Here is a 25844-nt window from a genome sequence, read left to right on the forward strand (position 1 = left end):
TCTGTCACTACTAAATCTTGCTGACCAGCCACAGAAAGACTTTCTTCAAGACTACTCGAATCTGTAATTTGCTCATGTGGTGGTTCAGGTTTTTGTTCTGTGTCTGCTTCCACATCTTGTGTTTCACTATCAGCTTTCACCTTGGCAGCATTCCTGAAAATAGCTCTCATGACAACTGGGACTGACATGCAGCTGAAGGAGGAAATAAGACATTAGTTACTACTATAGACTTCATCCATTCTTCAGTATACTTATTTTTTTTAAAACTGTGGATGACACCTGAATGATGAAAAGGAATGATGGATGACACCAGAATGGTGAAAACCAGCACTACCTTCTTGCATCTTTTTGCCCTCTATAACCTGATAGTTGTTAACAGTGTAACTACAATGTGCTATACCAAAAACATATGTTGAAACAATGAAATCAGTGCTGGATCTTTGAGTTTAGTGATGCAAAGAAGCTTGATAGAAAAAATGGGAAGGTTTGGTAAAAAAGTCATAAGGGTGCTTTTAATGAAAAACCTAAACTAACATTATTGAAATATATTCATTCTTGCTCAGTTTTATAATTGTAACTTTCATGTTTTGCATGAGACAGGAGCATATCTTCTCTAAAACCCTATCCAACAGAGGTTTTTGACAATAGAGTTATGTGGTGCCAGGGATGGTGTCTAGTATCCTGTGACTTAAGACAGGGCAGCATAATTAAACAGGTTCAAAATCCAGCCTGCATTGATCTTGCTGTCAAACACATCATAGTTGTATACTACTTTATGCCAAGTTAACTAGTGCTCTCAGTCCTTTCTCTAGCCTATGTTCATGTATCAAAGCAACTTGTCTCTCTTGGACTGTGTTTCAGAAAACAAAACAGAGACAGCATTGTAACCATGCTATACACCCCTCACTTGATGAAAAGAAGCTCTGATTGATATTAGGTAGATGTGGAAAAAGTCCTTTCCATGCTATTCCTAGTTAAACCAGTCATGTGACTGTCATTAGCTAGAGGCTTCAGAAAAGCAGGTTTACAAAAGAAAACGTTTTTATAAAAGGTAAAGCTGTCTTCATTCAAAAGTCTTTCCTTGCCCCACGTGCTTTCTACTAGAAAGAAACTGTATGACTTCTAATGTTTAAAATTTTTGAAAGTGCTAAGACACTAAAGTAACTTATTGTCACTACTCTATCTTCTTACTAGAGTGAAGTTTTGTGGCTACTGACCTTATGGCATTGTAAATAAGCATGTTTTTTCAATTAAATGGACATCTGAGGTTCATTCCAACTGTTAGGAAATAAAACTACTTACCGCTTCACAGCTCTTGCTATAAAGTCATCACTAGAATTTAGCGTTGGATCTTGAGGATTTAAATGAAGGTGACATTGGACTTCTCTGGAGGTTATGACATCAATTAGCACTAAGAAAGAACCAAATATAAGTATTTCAAAATACATGTTTTTATAAACATTGAAAACCATTCTTTCATTCTGATACTTGAAAAGAGGTAAGACTGAAGTCAGTGGGAAGGGGTTTGCAGCAATGCTCTTGCATAAGACTTGCTTTTTCATAATATACTTAATTCAGCAATACTAGAAGTTTCAATTTATAATTTAACTGTAGGCCAAAACAGAATACAACTTGAATATTTTAATTTCCTTCCTGTTTTATGCTGAGTACAGAATACTTTTTAGTAAGCAGCTTATACACAAGTACTACTTTGTGTTTTTTGTGGGTCGCACACCATTGAGAGCAGCCCTTAGAATGTATTTGTAATCAAGAAGTGTAGTGGAAGAGCCTACACATATCCAAGTCCCTTGTCAGCCCAATAAAGATGACAGTATCCATAATTCCACACATACCACAGGCTAAGTTCTCTTTCACAGGATGAAGGAAAAAGACACAAAAGCTGGTGTTCTTGTGTGGTACCACTTCAAAGTGAAGCAGTTCTGAATCATCTAGAAATAAAATTACTGTTTAGTGGTATCAACCCATTGAACCTGGATTCTTCGGCTCATCCCATGCCAGAATTTTAAAAATACTGATACAGTAGAATCTAATTACTCATTACTTGGGCAACTTAGTTTATGCTTATACAAGTGTCAGGCCTAGGAGATTAAAAAAAATAAATACATTAAACAGAGTGTAATACTATAATTAAGGATTTTTCTTTTATCATTTAAAATACTCCACAAGTAATGACAGCTTTGGCAAGTGAGCAGTAGATCTGTTAACACCCAGCTTAGAAGCTAGTTTCTCTCTAGTACTCTGCCATTGCTCCCAGCCACACAATTTACCTTCATTTATATGCTTGTCAGAGACACAGCTGCTAATAAGAGTGTTATATGCCACTTGATGTCGAAGAATCTCTATTACACCGGGCACACACTTCGGGTGGCTAAATGGGATTTTACTGACCAAGGCTCCTGCTAAATCTGATTTTTCTGAGCCCTTGTTTATGAAGTAACAGTGCTTTGGGCAATCTGGAAGAGACTGAACAACAAATATGGTGATATTTCAAGCACTGAAAACAAGAAAGTAAAGCTTTTTTTGTTATCAGGCAACTGCAAAATCTGACAGCAAAAATAATTTTGGAAGACACACTTCTAGTATGTTCATCATGTCTCTGCATTTCAGTAGAAATATAATCCTTAAGCGAAGCTAAATAAGATACACTCTCCCTCCAAAATGCATCCAAATTAGGCAAATATACCTGAGGCAACTGTTTGGGAGTTCAAGTGCCACCAATTCTTCCATCTACTCCTAAGAGTCCTGTAGACTACAGAAATTTTAACAACCAAGATCTATTCTTAGAATAATATCACAGTAGTGCTGCTTGACAGTTGTACAAATAGGATAGCAGTTTTGCCTGAAATCTCTTTGAGGCATCATCTGTTGTTCTTCCCTCCATCAGTACTGCTTTCTTTGGAGAAGCATGTTTGGCTATAAAATCTCCCATTGATTCATTGGAAGAGGAGACAGTAAAAAAAAAATTGCCACCTGTCCATATTGACAGTGATTCCATGACAAAATTAGAAGTGCAATATTGTGTTATCTACTTTAGGACACCAAATGGGAACTGTCACCTTAAGAACAGGGCAGTTAATTAGCAGGGTCTACATTAAGAAAAGCAGAACAGAATAAAGGGCTTTTCCTCCCAGGTTTGTGGATCAAAAGGGTTTCCCCTAGATTCCTTTCAAGGTTTGAATTCAATTTAGTAATTTACTTCTAGAGATAAAAATCTTTAAACTCAGAACCAAAACAATCTCCCAGCAAGTACTAGTATTTTAGGCAATTGCTGAAGAATTACAGAGCCTTTTGTGTGTATCTAATGGAAATGAAAAATTCATCACATTTTATGGATTTTATAGAAGAGAGCTTTGCTAAACCATATTTTAGCATGGTGTAAACTTACTACTACCTTCTGTACCTCTTCTTTTGCTGCAATGAATTGAAAAATTTATGTTTCTTAGCAAAAAAAGTAGATCTTTGAAGCTTGTCTTCTAGTTCCCCTGTACATAAGTCTGGCAGAAGGCATCAGCGCCACCATTTTCTATTCAAAAACTTCTTCTCTACATTGAATGCAGTCTAAATTAAATATTTTTAATAAAACTGTTATTAGAAAGGAAGGCATCTACAGTTAAACAACCACAGCTTTAGATAGTAATACACATCACTGTTAGAGCACTTTACACATTTTTTCCTGCCAGTCCTTTAAAAAGGAATCAATATTCTCAGTGCTATCTAACCAAGAAATCTTTTTTTATTAAACCAGAATGATATGCAGTGTGACATGCAGCATGATAAAGACCTTCAAAAATCTAGGTAAGTAACATCTTGGGACTTGTTTGTCACACCAGCCAATAAGTTCTTTCTTTATAAGGCATTAATGCTAAAGTTATGAGCATTTTTTTTTTTAGAAGAATAAATACTTAGGTTACAGATAGACAAATTAGTATGACTTCAGCAGCCATGCACACTGTTTCATTAATCAGGATGAGAAGTTCACCTACTTGAAAGAGTCTAATGTTGTTTCATAAATGACTTGAACTATTTCCTAAAGAGCATTTAAATACTGTTGGGAATCTAGGAAGTCTGCATTGCTTGCTTATGGAGAAATATAATTCAATATGCATCTTGCACAAGGGCAGGGTGTGTGTCAAATGCACACTATACTCACCACAAAGAAACAGCATTTATCTGTAGACAAGTCTTCACTGCATTTTTCTTTAAGGGCAGACTGAACAATCAGCTCATATAGAGGAGCTAGTTTCAAGCCAGTAATCTGAATTCCTGAAACCAGGTGATTTTTTGTTTTTATTAGCATTAGGTTATGACCATACATGAAAGCTAATATTAAAAACAAAACCGATGTTTCAAAAAACCAAAAATATTAATCTCCACATTCTTATTCCCTTTTTTTTGCTAATGGGAATTTGAGGTAGAGTATTTAACAGTTTTGCCTGTAATTGTCATATCTTTCTCCAAACTTTTGCACTGCTAAAATGTTACACTTGGGCTGATAGAACAGAAGGCATTCTGCCTCAGAAACCAGTTTTTCCTCTTACAGCATTAACACAGGGAAATAAAAAGTAAATAAGCAATGCATAGTCACAGAAGTACTAGGCCTTAAAAGCAATGACAACATGCCTGTGAGCCTCTGGATCTCTTCAATACTGGATGAGGACATAGGAATAGGCTGGTAGAACTTGAACACAAAAAATGCTGGCAAATCCATGCTGATTTCATCAGTCAGTGGTAGAAAAGCAGGGTTGCTGGGGGAAAAAAAAAAAAAAAAAAGGTCAGAAAGAAAGCTTGTCACAGAAATTGCCGTAACAAGAAGTCTCAGTGCAAGGCCACTATCAAGTCCCTAGCAGTTTGCTATGCTTCATACTTTTTCTGTCTTGAGAAGAGTCTTGCTTTGAAAATACAACTATAGCTTTTACCATTTTAAAAAAAAACTAATGTGAAGACTAGCAGAAAGGGAAAGTGAGGCACCAGAAACTGAGTAAGAGTACACAAGGATGTTTGCCATAAATTGTTCTGTAGGGATTATTTTGGAGAATGATTTCAAACTTTCCTTCCAGCCTAGCACTGAAGTAGAGAGAGATGAGGTGTCAGCCATCCATGGTGGGATGACAAACTGTTTTGCATAGTAAAGTTGCAATATTGCTCAATATATGCTTTATTTATTCTTAAACTATGCAAGAATTACTTGTCGAATACTAGGAAGTTAAGTAATACTATCCCAGTGGATCCTTCTGACTTAAATCTACTAATAAATCCATAGTTCAAACCAATTGACACTGTTAAATATGAACACAATAACTTTAAAGCCCATTTGGGAAAACTCTAAAAGCCACATGTTATAGAGGGTATAGCTATGGAGCAGAATGCCATCAATGAAATTGTTTCCTGTTTTATTTATGGCATTATGGCTAAATGTAAATTATGCTGAGGGTAGTGCAAATGACTTGTAAATCCATTTCTGCATTGAGAAGTGTCCAGAGCCTCACCCGTCCTCTCCAGCTTGAGAATCTACGAGCAGTGGAGAAAGAGGAAGTTTGTGGAGTGTATCCGTGCCTTCAACAGTTACAACTGTTTTTGTTCCACATACCTGAGAACCTGAGGGAGAAAAGAACTGCATTATTTCTCCCATGTCAGTGTAGATTAATCCTATGCATACAAAACATGCAATGGTGAGGTCTTGTAAAGGTCAGGTCCAACTGGCAGGTACAGTGGCTTGGGCAGGAAGGAGAAGCCTGCACAGGTCACAACCAGAAGGCCAAAGTTGACCAATGGCAATATCAGCAATAGCTGCTTTTGGGACATGCCATGAGTCAGATCAAGCAACACCCCATAATTTCCATGCTGGCTAGGCACTTATTTTGTTTAATACCACTCTCACTTCAATTTGGGTCAACAGCCAAGAAATGAGAAAGTAGTTTCCTAATGTAGATTATAATTGTGCTACAGTGCATCACAGAAATTATTCTGCTAAAGCAGAATTTTAAGTCTTATTTCTGAGTTTCATTAATGAACTTTGCTCAATGAAACAGATACTGCTGAAAAAGTTCACACGTTAGTTATTTCTGCTTTTCTAGCTTTACCAGGATTTAGTTCTGCTTCCAAAACTTGATAGGGAGAAATGTAAAATTCAATGTTCGTAAGAGTTCCTGAGGAATAAAAAATATACATATATAAAAGAGGCATGTAGACATCTTGACACAAAAAGGAAAAAAACAAAAGCAGTGCAGATAGGCAGAAGGGGATTCTTCATAAGAGTACATCTCTAATTGCAGTATATGTTCAAATCATAGCATTTCCTTAGCATTTAACAGCTAAATCCTCAGCATATAAAGTCAAACATCTTTGAAAAGATTGAGTTTCCATCTCTTGCACAATAACCTGCTCTTCAGCCTTAAAAATACTAGCTGAACTGCTTGCTTTCTATGACTAGTCTGAAATAGAAGGAAAAGCTGTAGTGCTTGCCTAAAGGACACACAAACTGTGCAACAGAATAGTAGTAGCATGTATTAGAAGTACTTTTAAGAACTATAACACATTAAGGGTTAAAGCTTACTTCTGACAGCGCAGATGAGCCAAAAAGCTTATCAACCGACTGTATTTGCCTTTTAGGCAATGTGAGTATTATCTCAGCTACTACTGCTGTTGTCTCAGAGTTACTCCCAAACTGTGGTTTCCCACATAACCTCAGAATACTGCTGGCTTTGCTTTTGGGCTGCTGCAAAGTCAATGTTGCAGTAGCTGATAAACAACCTGGGCTCTCTGTATTTTCTTCTTCTGTATGTCTGTACGCCATCTGAGAATACAGACACAGTAAGTCCCTACAGCATGTTTTATGTATAATAGAGGAACTTCACTGGAAACAAACATCTACTCAGTAAAGCTTATTACAATTATTTGAATCCATGGAGAAAGGAAACAAACAAACAAAAAAATCACCTCCAGTTCTTGGCACCAGGTGTCCTACTTTTCCATGAAGTACTTCAGTAACTCTGTTTACATCCTGTGTTCTAGTTCAAAACACATCTTGATTAGTGTTTCCTGAGATGCAGTGCTAGCCAGGCTAATTTAAAGGCTAATTTGCACCCTTAATCAAAGGGAGAGGATGCTTTCTTGGAAGTAGATTTTGTCTACCATTTGTTATGACAGCTTCCAAAACCCCATAATTCCATTCATGTATTATTCCCAGGACTTGGGCTTCCAGTTTCAACTCTGGATCTGAGCTGTTTCACATTGCAATTTGACGTGCTGTTTACCAGAAATGAAGGGGGACAAAAATATTGGAGTGGCAGCTTGAGCAAAGAGTGAGGAAATAACCTGGATAAAATCACTCAAACAGAACCAATCTCTAACCTCATATTTGATCATACAGCTGTGTACTAAAACTCTGCCGTGCATTAAATTATATCATAGATGGGACGAATAATCTGTTTAACTCACAAATAATATTTACTGAGATATCAGCAATCAGCAAAGATATTTGTTCATGGAGTTAACATGCTTCATAAGGAAACACTGTACAAACATAATCCAAGAGTGTATTTCAAGTTACAGAAGGCCATGCTTGCCGTAAGTACTTAACAGGCAAGATAACCGAAAAGATGCTTCAAAAATCCAGAAGGAAAGCACTGCCCTCAACTCTGATCTTCTGAAAAAGAAGAAAATCTCTGTACAGTTACCAGAGAGTCTACGAAAATCTGGTTGCCATCCACCTGTAATCCTACTTTTTGAAAGGAGAAATGAAAAAAGGATAAGAGGAAAGCTGGCATCTACTACTCTTGATCTAAAACCTGATCACAAAACAAGACAGCCAAACAGCAGGACCCCAAAAGGTGTGTTTTTACTTCTGCCACAGGGAGGTCTAAACATGACTGCTGACTTTCAGATGCACCGTTTGCTCTTAGTGGCTGGTCACACACACACACACACACCCCTCCAAGCTCTGAAACCAACCAGTTTCCCAGCAAGTCTCTTAGATAAAGCACAGGAGTTCAGTAGATAGTCTTGTCTGGCATGCCTGGGGTTGGCAAACTGCAGAAAGGCTTCAAGCTTTCCAGTGAGAAAACACTCATTAGCCTTCCACATCCTGCTCTATAATTAGATCAGTTAACTTGTTTTTTAGTGAAATGAAGGGGTGGGGGAGGAGGGAAAGGTAGAAAGAGGTAGACTTCAAGTTACCTGTCTATGAGGGACATTGTATAAAGGTCTCTTTCAAGGGCCCGCAAAGCAAAGTATGCCTTAGCTTGCATTTTGCTGAAACAGAGAGAAGACTTTTTTTTAATAAGTAAACAAAAGCTAGGCTATAGATTTTAATATTTTTTTTTCAGGTAAAGACTAGTTGCAACCTGTTTCCTGGAATTTGATACAGATTTGACAGGTCTTCTAGAATCTTTCCAAAGGCATCATAGTTCTTCATCCTACCAAAAAGAAACAATTGCTATCACACAACTAAATGAGATGGATAAGTCTCTTATAGCTAGCTTGCTAGAAAAAGCACCATTTCAGAGAGACATAGGCTCCCTTCTTATCAGATCTGGAAAGCAACAGTACTGCTTTTAAATTTTCTTAGAAGATACCAGGAAATGAGAGTCTTTGGTGCTGATGCAAAAACCAATGTAATTATAGCTGTCACTAGTTAAATATGCACTCCTGAAAGCAATAGATGTGCATGATACACAAAATTGACAGCTTATCAGCTGCAAAGCACTTTTCCTGATGTTCCAACAAAGCCAGCCATGTAGTAACACTTCCCTAATACAATGCATTTGTACATTGTTCTTTCCATCAGAACATCAAGGATTATGTTAATATTGCACTTCACTGCACCCTGTGAGGGAGACAGATCTTATATACAATTGATAGATACACTGATCAAAAAAAAAGAACAGGAGATAAGTGGCTTCCATAATTTGTGAAGGAATGGTTTGGACTGCTCAAACCCCAGAATTCCTGCATATTCTAACTAGCTGTGATAGCCTGGAGCTCTGCTAAGTCTAACCCACCAGGTATTTACTCACCTGCTTAAGTGGATTTAAAGTGGATTTTACAAGCCTTACTAAACACTCTAGTGGTGCAGTCACACAGAGATGTGCCCAAGAAGACACACCTTCCCTTTCCATACAGATGTGGCTGCAATGGGGATCAGCAGAGAGAACAAATGAGCCTGCCTGACATTCATGTTGGGACAAATTCTTTCCAAAAAGAAACCTTAACAAGTCACTCAGCTCTACCATGGCTCTTTCCAGCTGGATGGGTGGGGAAGCAGGGAAAAGGCAGGGCAGCAGGCATGCAGGGGCAGGCACAGATGCAGCACCAGCCTATGCATTAGCTGGCTGGTTCATCATGATTTTATAGTTACTTTGAGACCTGCAGGAAACATTACACATATAACAAACTGCCTTATGATCAAATAAAATACCACACCAAGAGGTGCAGAAGGGATACTTGCACTGTGTGCCAAACCCTAGCAAAAACAGGAAGGCAGACAAGTAGTACCCATAGTGCCAATAGTAACTATATGTCACCGCTCAGAGCCAAACTGCTGGCAGTTAACATCACTGGCAGTCAAAAACCTAGGAAAATGCAAGTTAAAGCTTTAAAACATAGCTGTTTACATCCATAAAGCTAATATGACTTCATTTCTGAGGAAGGAGAGAGCTAGAAAAACTGATGCATTACAGGGCCACATAGAAAAGAGGTGAAATATGCAAGGTCAGTTATTATTCTTTCTCTCTCTACCTTCACTTTCACCTGTTCAGCCAAAGCAATTAACTAATAATCCAATTTCTTAAACATGCTCATTTTTAGTAAAACCCAGAACCTTGATGATATAGGCTGGAGAACTTCTAAATAGACTTTAAAGGTCTATAGCTGGAACAGCAGCTATTCAGACAGAACAAAATATGATAATACTAATAATAATATAAAAAAATACACATAGTGCCCTAGTGCTACATGAAAATATCAAAGTAACATCTCCTTTGCATTTGCAAATAAAAACAGGCCAGGTGATATCACCTTGCTTTCATTGCCATGTTACGAGCCTGAAGGACATGTAGTTAGAATATTTGCATAAGGATAATACAAAGACTATTTAGTATTTGATGGAAGGAGACGGGGAAAAGTAATACCTTGTTTGGATCTGTAAATCTGCCAGTTTTGAATCATCATCATGAGTCCGTTTCCAAAACTATGGATCCAAGTAGCTCTATAATTCCGGCAATCAATACAACTACCAGTATTCAAAGGCAGTGTTCAACTGGCAGCTAGAGCCAATGTATTGGGGGTTACTCTTTCCCCCCACTCCATTGAAACACAAGCAATTTAGCTGTTTTTAACAGAATGACTTGAAAAAAAAACAAGTAATGCCTGGAATATCTTTTCCTAATTATATTTGCTACAGTTTTAGCCTTGAATTTACAAATACGAAGCAGGTAATAACAGTTACAACAGCCACCAACCTCCAACATGGAGCACTGGAACCAACTTCCCACAGGAAATAAAACCCAAAAAGGTGTCAGTTCTTCTGTTGTTTCCTGGATTTATATTATTGTTTCCTGATTCTTGCTTTTTTACACCCAACTTTTTGTCCCTCCTTTCAGTTCTTATACTGAAACCATTCTAGCCTTGACTTCTCCACAACATTAAGAGAAACACAAGACTCAGGAATTCTTTTCTATTCAAACAAGACTCCGCACATGATTCTTTACCTTAGATGCTGCACCAAGTCATCACAAACCTACAGGAATAAGAAATAGGAGTTTTCATGTTTCTTAAACCACCGAATAAGAAATAGGAGTTTTCATGTTTCTTAAACCACCTTTTGTGAAACATCTCTTTAAAGCATTTCATTGGTAACAATAAGATTGTTCTCTATTACTTCTCATTAGCTGAATAGTTAGCTTAAAAAAAACCAAACAAACCACCAACAAAAAACAGACTAACATTACAATAGTTAAAATATAACATTAATATAATAATTAGAAGAACAAAGGCTCTGTGAAAGAGGATAAAATTAACAGAAATAGTTTGTTGATAAATTATTTCCAGAAAAAAACCCTACATCTTTGCCAGTTTTTCTTTTACTGGTAATCACTGTGCTGAAACTCTCTGGATATGCAGTTCCATCCTAACAATATTGTCCAGCACTTTGCTGGTTAAACAGAACAACTCAAAATTCCTCCGCTGACTCTAACTGAAAAAAAAAAAAAAAAAAGGGACTAAAATAGCTCCAAATTAATGTAACTATTTGGATACTTACTGATAAAAATCAGAGTTTATGCTCCCCACCCCCACCCCCCAACAGCTTCTTATATCTTTGATCTGAAAGATTCTCTGTAGCACTAAACAACTGCAGAGCACAGTATGTGAACTGCAGTGATGTTTTGCCAATATTTCAATGACAAATTTTTCAAGAAAAATACACACAGTAGTAGGAATGCACATACTCATGAAGAAGGCAGAAGGAAAAACTTAATCTCTGGTAACAGCTTTAAGACACCCATTTGGAATATAGTTTGCACTACACCTTGGTAGGAAAATATTTTAAGACTTTGTTATTTACTGTACATTGATAATGTCAAAGTATGAGAATATAAATATTTATGCAAGGTGCTACAAAAATCTTGGAAGTGGGCATGTCATCTGAGTTTTACCTTAATATTCAGCTCTATGGTACTTAATATCTGTAACCGAGTTGTAAGTTTAGGTGAGAGATTCAGATGCCTAAAGAGGTAGCTAGTGTCATGCCCAGGCTGGCAGGTGTGTGACAAGACCAAAAGGAAGCCAAAGGCATGGCAGCTGGAGGCCAGGTAGGAGACTACAAGGAGGTGAGAGACAATTAACTTTACCACAGGAGCTTCTCCAAAGTGAGCCAACTTTACATCGATCACATTTCCATCCTTCTCCAGCTGAACTTCTATATAAAACATGTTTGATGTTATGTAGCAGGCAGTCCCACTGGGGCTAACATGAGCACTAAGCCTGAGGAAAAAGAGAAAAAGAAAATAAGTTTGTATATCTAAAAATTCTGTCACATGAAGGAAATAAGTGTAGTTTACTTGGTCGTGGGAAGAGACATCAGGGATGCTTCAAAAATAACTCTTCCTTGGCTTAGCTTCTGAAAGCTATCCAACCAGTCATTGTATTTGTGTTCTGCTCTTTGCATTATCATGTTGGTTTGCTGAAAACTATTTACTTCAGTCTGTAGCTTTGGGACCTAGGCATGCATGTCCCCTCTTCACCCCACAACCTCTTGCACAAAGGGCTAACCAAAATAGCCAGTTATGCCTGTGCCGAGTAATACTCCATTAGAACACCAAGCTGGAAAAAAAATGTTGTTGACAAGCCATCCAGATGGTATTCCTCACTGGACTCGAGGCTGTGCTTGCTCATTTGCATTTATTCATAAACAAACTTACCCTTTTTGTTTGGATAAATATTCCAATCTGTTCATCACAGAAAACAAAGATTTAGCTGCAAAAAACAAAAGTGTTATTTAATCAGGCTGCAATGATCAAGAAGGAGAACCACTATTATCCCGATTTAAAGGTTATGATTTAAGTAATTAGAAAATAGTATCTTTTGCATGACTTCTTATTTTTAATGACAACTATTACCCTATGATTAACGAGTGCTGTGCTGGGTAGAGCTTATTCTCAGACTTTGCGAATAGCTATAGCCTGAAGGCTTAGCCCAAAGATGAATCACAAGTCTCTGTGTCATATCCACCTCTGTACATTGGAAATTTTTGTGCAGAACATCACCAATGGAAAAGGATGGGTAGTTTCCATAGATTAAAAAATACACTTTGAGTTACCTGACACCTCATTACCATTTAATGTCCTCTGTATCTTCTCCATGCAAGAGAGCAATGGACTATCTGGAGCATTACTGGCAGGCTGTTGAAGTGGCTTATCCTAGCACAATTATAAAAAAAAGAGACAGACTCCTTAAATTACTAGCCAAAGAGGAATATTACTGCATGTGAGACACCGAACACTGATGTCCAGTACAACAAAACACTACTTATTTCTTTTTGTCAGACATAGCTACAATCATAGGCCCCCTCTATCTCTGAAGTGGCAGCACTGAATGGATTTGTGAAGACCCTTTGCATAATTATTTATCAGAAGCCTCTTGTGCAGGGAGCAGTTTTCCGTTCCCTTTTATTTTGAGCTAAACACAAGCTCTGTCAGCTAATTTCACCATGATACTAGAGATCAACTAGGAAAATACTTAGATTTTTATTTTAGGAGGAGTCTGCCTGAGTGAAAAGGAGAGATCGGTAAGCACCACAGGTGTACTTGGTTAGGCTCAGGGTCCAAGTTCCAGCTGAAGATAGTAACTTAAGTAGCAAGCAGACTCTTTCTCTTCTGGCTCTTGTCTGAAAACTTCTTATACTTCACAAAAAATATTCACTGCTGAAAAGTTTTCACTATGTTCAAAATCAGGACTTTGTTTTCAGAGTAAGGCTGTAGTTAAGCATTAATAAAAAGCATGGAAACAAATGGGACTTTTTATACTAAGATCACAGCAGTTGTGCTAATCTGCTTTTTACAAAGATGATTCTTAAATATAATTAGCTACTAGAATGGCAGGAAGCACAGAATGACTTAAGGTACATCGCAGCAGGAGAAAGACTAGATAGCAGGTTGCAGGCCAGTTTCTGAAAAACAGTCTACTCTCAGTCCTGTGGGCAAGAATACTATGCATACTATGAATGTGCTAATGATAATTAATAGAAAATAACCTGAAGTATTAGACAATCAGCACTAATTTCTGAAGAGTTAAAACAATGCAGAAATAACCTCCTCAGTGTTAAAATAATGCAGGAAACTTTTTTATCTACTGTTGTAAGAAAAAAACCAAACAGGAACCAAGCCATAATGGGCACCAGTTTTCTGGAGTTCTCTGGGTTATTTTTTAAAAGGTCAAGCAGTTTTTGATCCATCCTGGCAACCTGTTCTTACACCACATATACCTCTCTCGCCTAATCTGCGATTCTTACCATACAAAAATGGACAAGTTTCTGAGTTTCAGTCCATGGTTTTTGTTGGTATTTTAAACGCAACTGTTCCATTAAGGCATTTGTAGAAGTAGCTTTTGCAGCACCTGAAAAACATGTCAAAATGTTCTAAATATAGTGGCATGTATTTACACTGGCAATGAGAAGACCTGGAAAAGGAAAAACAAAAACTTGCTAAGGTCATAGGTGTTACGCTTCAAAAGAGGAGGCAGGAAAAAAAATATTTTTGTTGAATTTTGCATAAAAGTAACTAATTTTTCTAAGACTTCTGGCAGAAAAAGGGCAGGTGGAGATTTTGTACAGGCAAGTATTCTCGCTATTAAATACAGAGATGCAGCCTGGTCTTCAGCTTCTTAAACAATAGGCTTTACCTATGCACAATATCATACAGATATTCTTAAGTACCAAGGTTTTGCCATGGGCTTCAGACATCCAGATTTCTAAACCCACCTAGAGCTCATTAGAGCTAATTTTGTTTAGAGATAAAGTAGAGATAACTTTTTATGATGAGGGTGGTGCAACCCTGGAACAAGTTTCCCAGAGAGGTGGTAGATGCCCCATCCCTGGATACATTCCAGGCCAGGCTGGACAGGGCTCTGAGCAACCTGGTCTAGTTGAAGATGTCCCTGCTCATTGCAAGGGGAGTGGGCTACACAACCTTCAAAGGTCCCTTCCAACTCAAACTATTCTATGGTTTTGCAGAGGAATGATCTCAATGCAGAATTGTGGCTTTTTTTTTGTCTCTCATTGAGATGGCAAGGAAGGAGAATAGCACCAGAAAAAGGAACATTTTCAGCAGAAAACAGGATCCAGAGCCTCAAAATTTTTTGTTGAGACATAGTGCACCCATAACCACTGATTCCATCAGGAATAAACTTCCTAATACATCAGCCTGAGATCAGCAGGAAGACTCCAGACTGATTAACAAGAGGAAACTGAATCCCTGCAACATGCCACCCACTCTGCTCTGCCCCTCAGCACCAGAAAAAAAACATTGCAAGGTACCTCCTTGATCTAGAGAGCACAACACCACAGAGAATTGTCCCCTTTGAGCTAGCAGCACTGCACAAGGGGAGGGAGACAGACTAGGAGAGGCACCTCTATACCCTTTGCATACACCAGGCAGGGATGGATGGTGAGTGGGAGCTAGCAGTATCTTCCTCCTGCTAGCAAGGAGAGCAGAAGCCACAGTCCCTGTAAAGCAGACCACCTCAATCAGCTCTTGCAAGCACCTCTGCTGGGGATCATGCCCTCAGTAATGTTCCCACTCACCCATACCTTGAGGCTCACTACCCTCTTCCTCCATCTTTCTCCCTCCACACCCCAGGAAACCAGGGCTCCTATTTGTAGCACCTGCACCACAGCACCCACAGGTGCTCTACAAGGCAGAAGGCTTTCTCCCTTATAAAACTGGTCCCCAGGGGTTTGAACTTGAGAAGCTTGATTAGCACAACAACATCACCTCTGCTAATTTTTAGAAGGGGTGAGGCATCCTGTCAGTCATGTTCTTCCACATCTATGTCCTAAGGAGAAGGCATAGTGTCTGTCCCCATCTTTTCAGAAGGTATAGCACTCTCAGGAAAAGACTGAATTTAACTGGAGAAGGGAGGTAGGTGGAGATATGATTGACAGCAACAATCACTCAGCAAAACAGGGAAGCAGGTTCTAGGTTAGGGGTGGGGAAAAACAAACAAAAAACCCAACTAAAACCACCACCACCAAAAAAATGCACTATAGCTACCTATATTTGTATAATTATTTTACTGTATTTGTGCATCCTTTTGTGGCCACCTCATGTTGCTGGTCTCCTTGTACATAGAAATCAGTGCACAACAGCAGTGTGAGGTTTGAGGTTTAATCCTGGACCTTTGTATAGGCACTAGCTTGAAACTTGGTCACCAGGGAAAACCAGGTCTACAGCAAAAAGAGCATGTCTCACATAATTCCTATGTGGTGGTGGTTCAAGATGTTTTTACAGCATACTTCCTGTTTTCAGCTGTCATTGGCCATGCTGCAGTGCCTGAAATAGTCTCATAACATGTAAAGCAGATGATCTTGAACTTGTATGTAAGTACCTGAGTAGAAAGTAAATAGTCTGGTGGCCTTACTAAGATTACAGAGAAAACTGTATATTGACCTAGGAATCCATGGAGAAGTATAAGGTATGTGCCAAAAAACCAGTATTTGTCTCCAAACAGACAGGTGTCAAGCATATTACTTAGGGAAAGTTAATGCAGCTGAAAGAGTTAAATATGTTCGGATTTAAGCTTTTACAAAAGAGGTGAAAAGTGATCAAGTAAATTTGTGATGTAATTCCACACTTGCTGTAGATGGCACTTCCCTAAAATTCTTAGCTTGGCTTATGCTATTAAATATTAATTTATTTTTAAAACTGACATTAGAGTGACTATAGGTATAGTAATAAGCTCTATCTGTGATTTTATGTATCTATTTAAAAATATGTTTTCAGCATTTCTAGAGAGGCTTTCTATCTTAGGTTTGCTTGAACAACGTATTGAATTGTTTTCTGCTAGGCAAGAACATGTACTATGTCCTACGTAAAGTAAGTAGGTTGCCTCAGTCCAGATCATATGAATAGGCGTGTACACGACATACCACAACTTGGTAGTGTTTAATATTTTTGTGGCAATTTTCATAAAAGTTTGCCCTGATCCAGAACTCTTTGGAGTCTCTGTGATTTTGACACTGACTCGAGTGGTTTGATAATGTCCTGAATAAGCAGAAAAGTAAATCATTTGCTGAGCCTCTGAGCAAAACACTTCCAAAATAATGGAGAAAAACATGCCACTGCTTATCTTGTCCACGCAATAACTGTTCTGCAAATAAACAGACGACTTGAAGTTTAAGTAGTCACAGTCCAGCCTAAAATCCACTTTGATTTTAAACACAAAATAACCTCTTCCATTGTGCTTAAATATATATATTTAGGTAGATGAATTTGCATCATTTTTCCTGGATGGGGATAGTGCCAGATGTTCATAACAAGACAAATATTCTAAGACAAGTAGTAGCCTTCATATCTACATAACATTGTAATATTGGCTAAGATCATACATGAGAAACAGCAGCTCAAGCATTGTCAGAAAGCTCCACCAATCAAGGTCTTGTTCCAGTATTCAGAACTGTCCTATCAAATTACCACACTCAAGAGAAGAGTTAAGAGTGTTGAATAATTAAAAGTATTCTAATTATAGCATCTCAGGCATATTAGATACACAAATGTTTAACTGGGTCGGTTCATGGGGGGAAAAAAAAAAAGGCAACTGGCTAAGCATCTTCATCAGTATAAAAGATAACAGGAATTACTGCATGAATCCTGCATGCCCATCTGCTCTAGATTACTCTCTGTTTGTGCATTCAGCAAAAAATTGCTGTTGAAATAAACTTTCATGAGCACAGTTAGAAATTAAGTTGTAATCAGGGGAAATATTTTCTTACTCTCAGACAATGGGAGGTTATCTTATTCCCTTTTAAAGGGTTAAAACTTGTGTACTTCTTTAGGGACCTTTTGAGAAATTCATTATTATTACTACTGCGTTTATTTTTGTCATGGTTTTCTGCATCTTTCTAAATTCCTGATTCCATAATATGCTTCATGTTATGCTTCACAATGCATGCTGTGGGAACACGGTGATTCATATGAAAATAAAATTTTGTCATTTCATAGTTCTTTCATTTCTGATGATTTTTCCATTTCATTGAATGGTACTTTGCTTTTCTGAGAAAGGATCAACATATTTTCTATTCATATTCTTGCATGAATTCAAGTAAACTATTTGTTTCAGTGAAGACACTCTAGACGTAATACAGAACAAGGGACAATTTTGCATATTTTAATGATAGCGGTCTGGGAAAGATTCCAGGAATTCCATATTCAGTGCAACATTGGTGTATTTTGTTTGTTTGTTTTAGGTTTCTTTTGGAGGGCTGAGGGTCGCTTTTTTTTCTATTAATCTTACATCCAGTTTTGATTTTTTTTTTAATCTAAAGAATAAAATTCAAAATAAATCACCAGCAATATCTTCACTGACCTGCTTCCAGCACTTTCTTGGAAATGCATCTTTCCAGAAGCCCTCAGCTGAACTGTTGATCAGAGAAAACAGCAGCTACATAACAGCCCACAGTAAGTCTAAATAAAGAATTGGAGCCTGAGACGGTCAGTGAAAAACTAGTGGTTCCAGTTAGAACTGCAGGATGTGTAAAAGGTGTCACTGTGATTGTCTGAATTGATACTGACTCAGGAGATCAGAGGTAATATTGTGTTCTTTCAGAAAGCCCCAAGGGATATGAGAGTGATCAGCAGTGACAGAGCTATAAAATGGGCATGTAACTGGAATGTGAATCAGTGTTTATCAAAAATGGTGAGCATTCCAACAATTCCTTTATCTATGCCAGGTGCTCTTTCATCTAAGGTAGGCTAAACCAAGTGCTGCTTAGCTTTTACGAACCATAGCTTAGTCTGTTATGATCTATAGTTTATGGTTTTACAACCCGTAATTATTACAGTATGTTTTGTCACCTTTCTTTCACTCTCTACATCATCTCCACAATAAACATTTTGTTCCGGAGAATATCAGAACGTTGGTGTCTGCATTTTCTTTCTCAACAGCCATATAGACTGAACCAGTTTTACTTCATGACTTTCTGAGTAACACTTCTGGCACTGTAGTCTGGGGCACTTAACACTGTCAGGTTTTGACTGTTTCATACTCCTTCACTGAAAGTGTAAAAGATCCTTCAAAGCCAAAGCCTGTATAGATAGACATAAAAAAAAATAGGTTCGTAGCAAATGGCCATGAATGTAGAAATATATTGACACTGACAAGGCATATATTTTCTTTGGAGCACAGTCAAGATATGGCTAACATTTCTGCTTGACATTAGTGTTATAATCTCCAAGTTGTTCTTGTCTAAGTGTTTTCCCAAAGTTACTAAAGACACGTGACCGTGATTTAAATAACTTCATGAATGAACATGGGAGAGCTGGCTTCATAAGCACACATTTTTCCTTTCATAGGACACTGTGGCTGGTGTTCATAACCAAACATTTGTTGTTTATCCCACATCTGTCATCTTTCTAAGCCCATTCTGATCATAACTAAAATCAGGTGTTACACTATCATTTATGTTCTTTACTGACATCAGTCAGCTGAAATCAATGGAACCCATCACTTAAGAGCCACAACAGTTCTCCTTCAAGAAAGTGAATGCAGCTGGCATGTATTCTGCAGAATTAGTAATAACCATAATATGCTGGAGGTCCACATTGAAAATGTTACTGTTAGAAGAGGGGGAAAGAATGGGAGCTAAGAGTTAGCTGGGGAGTTGAAAATCATGATAAGCATTGAGGAGGTAACTGAGATAGAGAAGAGGTGAAATAGAGAAAGAGAATAATTGTGCTTAAAGGACCTTTCCACTGATATGTCTCAAAGCTAAGAACATAGGAGGCCAGCTTTATGATCTTGTTTTGCCAGAGAGATGGGGAGAAGAAGTGGCTCCTGGCCACAGAACTAGAAACCAAACTGCAGTTTACCTGACTCCGCTGTAGCACATCCCTATCAGAAGCAAGAAATAAACTTTCAAAGAAGGAAAGAAATGGAGAGAGAGACCAGAGAAACACAGGAGGAAAGGCTGTAAAAAGACACATAAAATCCATGAAGTATGAAACTATATAATATAAAGTATGAAAAACAGGAGCAATAGAAAATGAAGGCTACAGAAAGCAGAAAATGTATAAAAAGGAAAAGATAAGAGAATTAATTATATAGACAAATCTAAGATTAGAAAAAATATTTTTACAATTTTTTTGTGTGTTGTTTTCATGACAGAATAGTGAAATGACTTTAGGTCTACTTTGAGCTATTTTAAACCAATATTGGTTTGGGGATGATTGTTAGGCTTAAGTGTTCTGATTGAATATATATTAGGACAAGGGTTATATAACATGCAGACTGAAAAAAGAAACAGCACTCCATAGCAAATACTGATTTCAGTAAAATACTATGTGAGAAGGACACATTTTTCAGGAAAGATAGTACCATTAAGGAGCTCCATCCCAACAAATGTCAGTTAAAGATGTTGCATCAGTGCCATGCAGACAGGCACTCCATATAAACTACACATTTTACATTATTCTATACTGCTTAAGCAATTTGATACTGCTTTTTGTATCTTACGTTTTAAAACCTAAACTAATTAAACTACGAAAACTTGTTAAAAATAGATACATTAAACATTCTATTACACATTTTAGTGCCTGTCTATTTTTAAACATTTGATAATTCCTTAACTATGTTTCTAATAATGTTTTGTCTATTCTAACATCTCATAAACCAACTGTGCTGTAACCCTCAAACCTCAGATTTCCAGATTCCTAGTCACCTACTAGAATGATGTGTTTTCTCCCAGCTCTTTTGAATGACAAGATGAATGACTGCAAACTCATCGTTACTCTTCATTTCATTGTTATTCAAGTCACTTCACTGCACTTTCTGTATAGGCACAAAACATTCAGGGATAGATTATCTTTTCAAAATGGTAAGAAAGTTTTGAGTGCCAAGCACTGTGACTAGCTCAGATGGTGTACTGAGAAAAATGTCATTTGGACAGCTAGTAGAGATAAGCAAATGCAAGTATCTCATTACCAAACAGTTTACTACAATAATCCCACTATCTTGTTTTTAGGGAGTATGTATCTGTTTGCAAGTGTAGAGTGACAGGTGTGACAGGTTTGTAGGCAGTCACAGATGATGGGAAGCTTCTCTGTTAGCTGACAGATTAAGATGTCCTTGCATTGAGCAAGAGTAGCAGGAGCAACTGCCCACACAACCTTTGTGGTTTTTGTAGTGTTGAGAATCTGGACTCAATTCCTTCATTTGGAGAATAGTTGATGTTTACTTGTGCACATCACAAAAATATTCCCTGTGTTGTATATGCTGCAAAAGCACAGAGAAAGAAAGAGTATTCCTACCTTGTAGAGCTTAACCTCTGAGTAGAAAAGGCAGATTAAAGTTGGTATGGGGAATGGATGGAGAGTGGACTGGCCAAGATGAAGGCAGATCAGTAACACTGTGAGAGTATGTCGTGGTATAACCCCAGCCAGCAGCTATGCACTATGCAGCCACTCGCTCTCCTCCGCTGGTGGAATGGGCGAGAAAATCAGAAGGGTAAAATTGAGAAAACTTGTGGGTTGAGATAAAGACTGTTTAATAGGTAAAGCAAAAGCTGTGCATGCAAGCAAAGCAAAACAAGGGATTCATTCATTACTTCCCATGGGCAGGCAGGTGTTCAGCCATCTCCAGGGCAGCAGGGCTCCAACACGCCTAACAGTTACTTCAGAAGGCAAACACCATCACGCAGAATGTCCTCCCTTCCTTCTTCTTCCCATACCTTTTATTGCTGAGTGTGACATCATATGGTATGGAATACCCCTTTGGTCAGTTTGTCTCAGCTGTCCCAGCTCTGTACCCTCCCAACTTCTTGTGCACCCCCATCCTACTCTCTGGTGGAGTGAGAAGCAGAAAAGGCCTTGACTCTATGTAAACACTATGCAGCAATAATGAAAATATCCCTGTATTATCAACACTGTTTTCAGCACAAATCCAAAACATAGCCCCATACGAGCTACCATGAAGAAAATTAACTCTATTTTAGCAAAAGCCAGCACAGAGTACCTGAATCCCAATTCAGTAGGCTGTCCCCTCAGACTTGGATCTGTACTGCCAAAATGGCAGGCACTCAAATAAGCTTTATCTCATCAGATTCTCCTGCTACTTTTTGGAGAGGAACAGGCACACTCAGAGGGAGATTCAACCCACAAATGCATGCACCATCCTCTCGAGGCAGCCGTTGCTCTCAGTCGTGTAAAGCGGGAGCTATGTACCAAGTATGCACTTGGGCAGGCCAGTGATATACCTCAAATGTAGTATGCCCCTAAAACCCTTACACAAGCACACACAAAAGCACACAGAGTTACAAACTTGGGAAGTATGAGTATGTAGATAATTAGCCAAGCAATAGTTTGCCATATTCTTCACTCATTGTTACTTCTGATTTCTCACAACTAGTACAAACTGGAGGGGGGTGAAAGCTTTTAGCTCTCCCCTTTTGTTGAGGGGCTGATTCTCCCCAGAATCCATGGTGGATTTGAGTTGGATGGTTTCATTCCTTCAGTCCTCCTACTTAGAAACTCCATTAAATCACAAATAGACTTCATGCATCCTTATGCATTGGTAATAAAACGATGTCTAATAAATTCTAATACAGTTGTGCCACCAGCATAGAAGAAATTACCTGTAATACCAAGAAATCCTACCTCCTTGTATTCATTTCAGTTCAGAAATACTTGACATCACAGAGGCCCACAGACCCAGCAGATGCCACACTAATCGATTCTGGGCTGAAATAGAAGGGTGCCCTCAAAAACCACTAAGTGGTTTTGTTCCATTTCTATTTTGTCTCTTAGAAAAATGAAGTCTTGCCCTGGAAGATTTATTGAGATCTTGAAGGAAGAATAGATGTTTTATGCATGATAAGGTGGTTTTTCCAAAGAATGTGGTTCATTCATTCATGCGAACAGAAATCTAAGATAAAATTACAGTGTTAAATTATGCCTACTTTGGATATATTTGTGTGCTATAAAATGTGTGCTAAAGTAAAGGGAAGAAGTACTTTTTGTCCCCTGGGAAGTTGCACATCAATGCTTTTCCCCAAAGATTTGGATGTCTTGTCTGACATGTCCACTGTATCTTTAGCTTTTTAAAATAAGTTAAATTCTTGTCAGTATCAGTTGATTTCTCAGTTGTATTATGGTACATAATGCAAATACTACTAGCGAACAATTAATTACATCTCTGCTTAATTACACTTTGTAATTTTTCTTTGCAAGTATTTTATGTGCAGAGCTGTACTAGAACATACGCTAATACGTGACGAAGGACAGTCACTACATACATCCTTAGGGCCGCATTGTGAATGGCTACTACACTGTCTACATGGTTTTAGGTGCCCGCTGTAGCATTCAAACACCAGACAGCAATAAGCAATTTTCCCAGTTTCAGCTGGGATAGATTTAATTTACTTCTAGCAGTGGTATGTGCTGTGTGTTGGATTTAGTATGAGAAGAATGTTGATAACACATTAATGCTTTAGTTGTTGCTAAGAAATGTTTATACCAAGTCAAGGAGTTTTCTGTGAGGAGGCTGCTGGTGCATAGAACCCAGAAAAAGACACAACCAGGCAGGACAGCTGACCCAAACTGCCCAAATAAATATTCCATACCATATGACATCATGCTTGATATATACACTTGGGGAGTTGGGTGGGGGGGCGGGGCAGGCAATTGTTGCTAATGACAGCCTGGGTATAGGTTGTGGATGGTTAGCAATTGCATTGTGCATCGAAGTTGGGGTTTTTTTAAAGTTCATTTTTTCCACTTGGTTTAGGCAAGGTCCTAGGGGACATTTCACAAACAGAGGATGAGAGGTATACTATAATCTCTTTTTTATTGCATTATGATATGTAGTTTGGGCCATGGGACAAAAATTCAAAATAAAATGACATTTGTCATCTCAAACAAGATAGCTCCTAAAGGGAGACCAAAAGGACAAAGGCCATGGCCATTAACATGCAGCATTGAGTGAAATATTTGGCACCAAGGACCTGGCAACCACATTATGTGTCTTTCGTGCAGAGATTATTTTGGACTAGCTCTGATCTGGTCCCATGAACAGAATATCCATTGGCAGTGGAAGAGGCTGAGGCACACTCAGTGCATCTCAGTGTCCCATCCTACACAAATCAGATTTACCTGTTCCAAGACCACTCTACAGTGCAAATCAAAAAGAAGTAAATCAGAACAACCTAGAGCTTAGTTTCAGAGGTGCACTCCTGATCTGAAGTGTAACACTAATGGCCAAAAAATGTCCTTTATACTTTTTAAGTGTGACCCAAATTGCTATTAAAATAAATTCAAAGACTTGGTTAGCTTCAGCAATGGAACTTGCCTTTCACACAACGTGAAGGGAAGGGGTATGATTACCAGTCAAGAAAAGATGAAGGGAATAAGAGAGGGAGAAGTGACTGCATGTCCATTTTGTCAACCACCAGTGACACCTTTTCTGCAACTAATTATCTTAAAAACTGTGTGATTTCAGGGTGTGATTGAATGCAGGTGTGGAAGGCAGGGTATAATCAGGGGAGGCAAAACTAACATCCTATTCTTGGTTCCTTTGTGCACTAGGAAGTATTGGATGGCTGCAGACCACAGTATTAATGACACCTTAACTATGACTCAGCCACTCTTCCAACAGAAGGGTTCTGGAACATGTATTGAGGAATAATACAGCCTCAAAGGGCTGCAGAAGTTGCATGAGGATTTCTTGAAGACCCCCAAATCAATACGTGTACAGGGTCATGCTAGGACTCACAATATTTCCATGGTCTCAAGAGAAGGCTAATCATAGCTAGAATGCAAATTTTCCCCCGTCATGAAATATCCAAAATGGCTGTTGGCTGTTATTTTGGCTGTTCTGTTGAATCAGTATTACCAGCTTTCCTTCCCCACTCCCCCTTTTCCCCACCTCTCCACTTAACAGAATCTAACATCTCTTTGTGTAAATGAACAAATTTTAGTATTTTAATCATAACTGACTGCATCTGGATTGCTTCTTTGTTGCAATCAGTTTCTCAAACTGTGGAATACGCATGAAGTACCTCAAGCTAAAGATGAGACTAATGAAACTAAATCCTAGAGGGACATGCCATAAACACTGGCTAAATGTCCAAGATTTCAGAAACTGCAGAAAACAGAGCACAAAGAACAACAAAGATTTTAAAGTGCATCTGCTTTGCAAATAAAACCCAATGTTTGCATGATGTGAACACTGAGGTCCAAGATTTCTAGCTGAGGTGTTAAAAACTGGAAATTTCAAACTTACAAACTACCTTCAGCCAAGTAATTGTGAGGAGGAGGCGAGGAATCAACACAATTTGTGTCATCCCTGAATTATTGCAGCCTGATGAAACGAAAAAACATACTGAGCAGTCAATTTCTATATTATACTTAGGTTACATCAAGTAACCTGTATACTTGAGTATAAATCATATCAAGTATAAAGTATACTTGAGTTTAAATCATGCTGTGTTTACAGAAAGCTCCCATTTAAGTAAATGGTTAACAGTGAAAGATACAGTTATCAAGGCTTCATTATTATTATCTGAATTCTTGTTATTCACATGGAAACTCTCGTATCTCCCTGTTCCGTTAGGCATCTATAAAACTGTTTTTTATTTATTTATTTTATTCATGCATGGGTTGGTACATGACTACAAAAGACCTCCTAACAACGTCAGTGCTTCACGTTCCCTTCTGCCGAGTATAATTCTTCTTAAAGTCAGTATATTAAATGTTTCCTCAGCTTGTACTTATCCCTTGAGGAAAGCTCATGTTCTGCTTTCATCACTAAAAATAATTGTGTTTATAAATCTAGCGACAGATGTCAGGAACTTATCTCCTTACCATGGCAGAACATGCCTCATCTACTCGCCAGATCGGGGATTAGCTGGGGGATAAGGAAGAGCGGACATGAAGCCACGGTGTTTGTCTCCCTGTCTCCCTTAAAACATTCAGCTGAAATGAATGGCGGAGAAGCCGGCGCTCTGCCGCCGTTAGGCTCCCGAGCTAACGCGCTGATGGGGTGAGCGGGACGCAGCCCGCAGCGGGCTTGCCGAGGCGGGGGCCTGTCCCCCGCTTCAGGACGCGGCTGCCGAGAAGAACGGG

At 38.4% G+C, this 25844-nt stretch overlaps 1 protein-coding gene across 1 annotated transcript; it reads right to left on the minus strand.

Annotated features, from left to right (window-relative positions):
• Positions 1-1360: 1360 nt before the first annotated feature.
• Positions 1361-14182, minus strand: LOC308037881 (mediator of RNA polymerase II transcription subunit 1-like; the record flags this gene model as incomplete). The annotated part of the gene is made up of 15 exons (XM_080339954.1): positions 14027-14182; positions 12851-12935; positions 12438-12492; positions 11868-12000; positions 10728-10756; positions 8364-8435; positions 8197-8271; positions 6958-7028; positions 6102-6167; positions 5508-5616; positions 4642-4766; positions 4172-4284; positions 2289-2484; positions 1854-1949; positions 1361-1386 (listed from the first exon to the last, which is right to left on the minus strand). The coding sequence occupies exons 1-15, from the start codon at positions 14096-14098 to the stop codon at positions 1361-1363; spliced, it is 1323 nt and encodes a 440-aa protein (XP_080196080.1). The 5' UTR covers positions 14099-14182.
• Between the last annotated feature and the right edge of the window lie 11662 nt (positions 14183-25844).

Source organism: Nesoenas mayeri, assembly GCF_963082525.1.
Source record: "Nesoenas mayeri genome assembly, chromosome: 2".
Taxonomy (NCBI): domain Eukaryota; kingdom Metazoa; phylum Chordata; class Aves; order Columbiformes; family Columbidae; genus Nesoenas; species Nesoenas mayeri.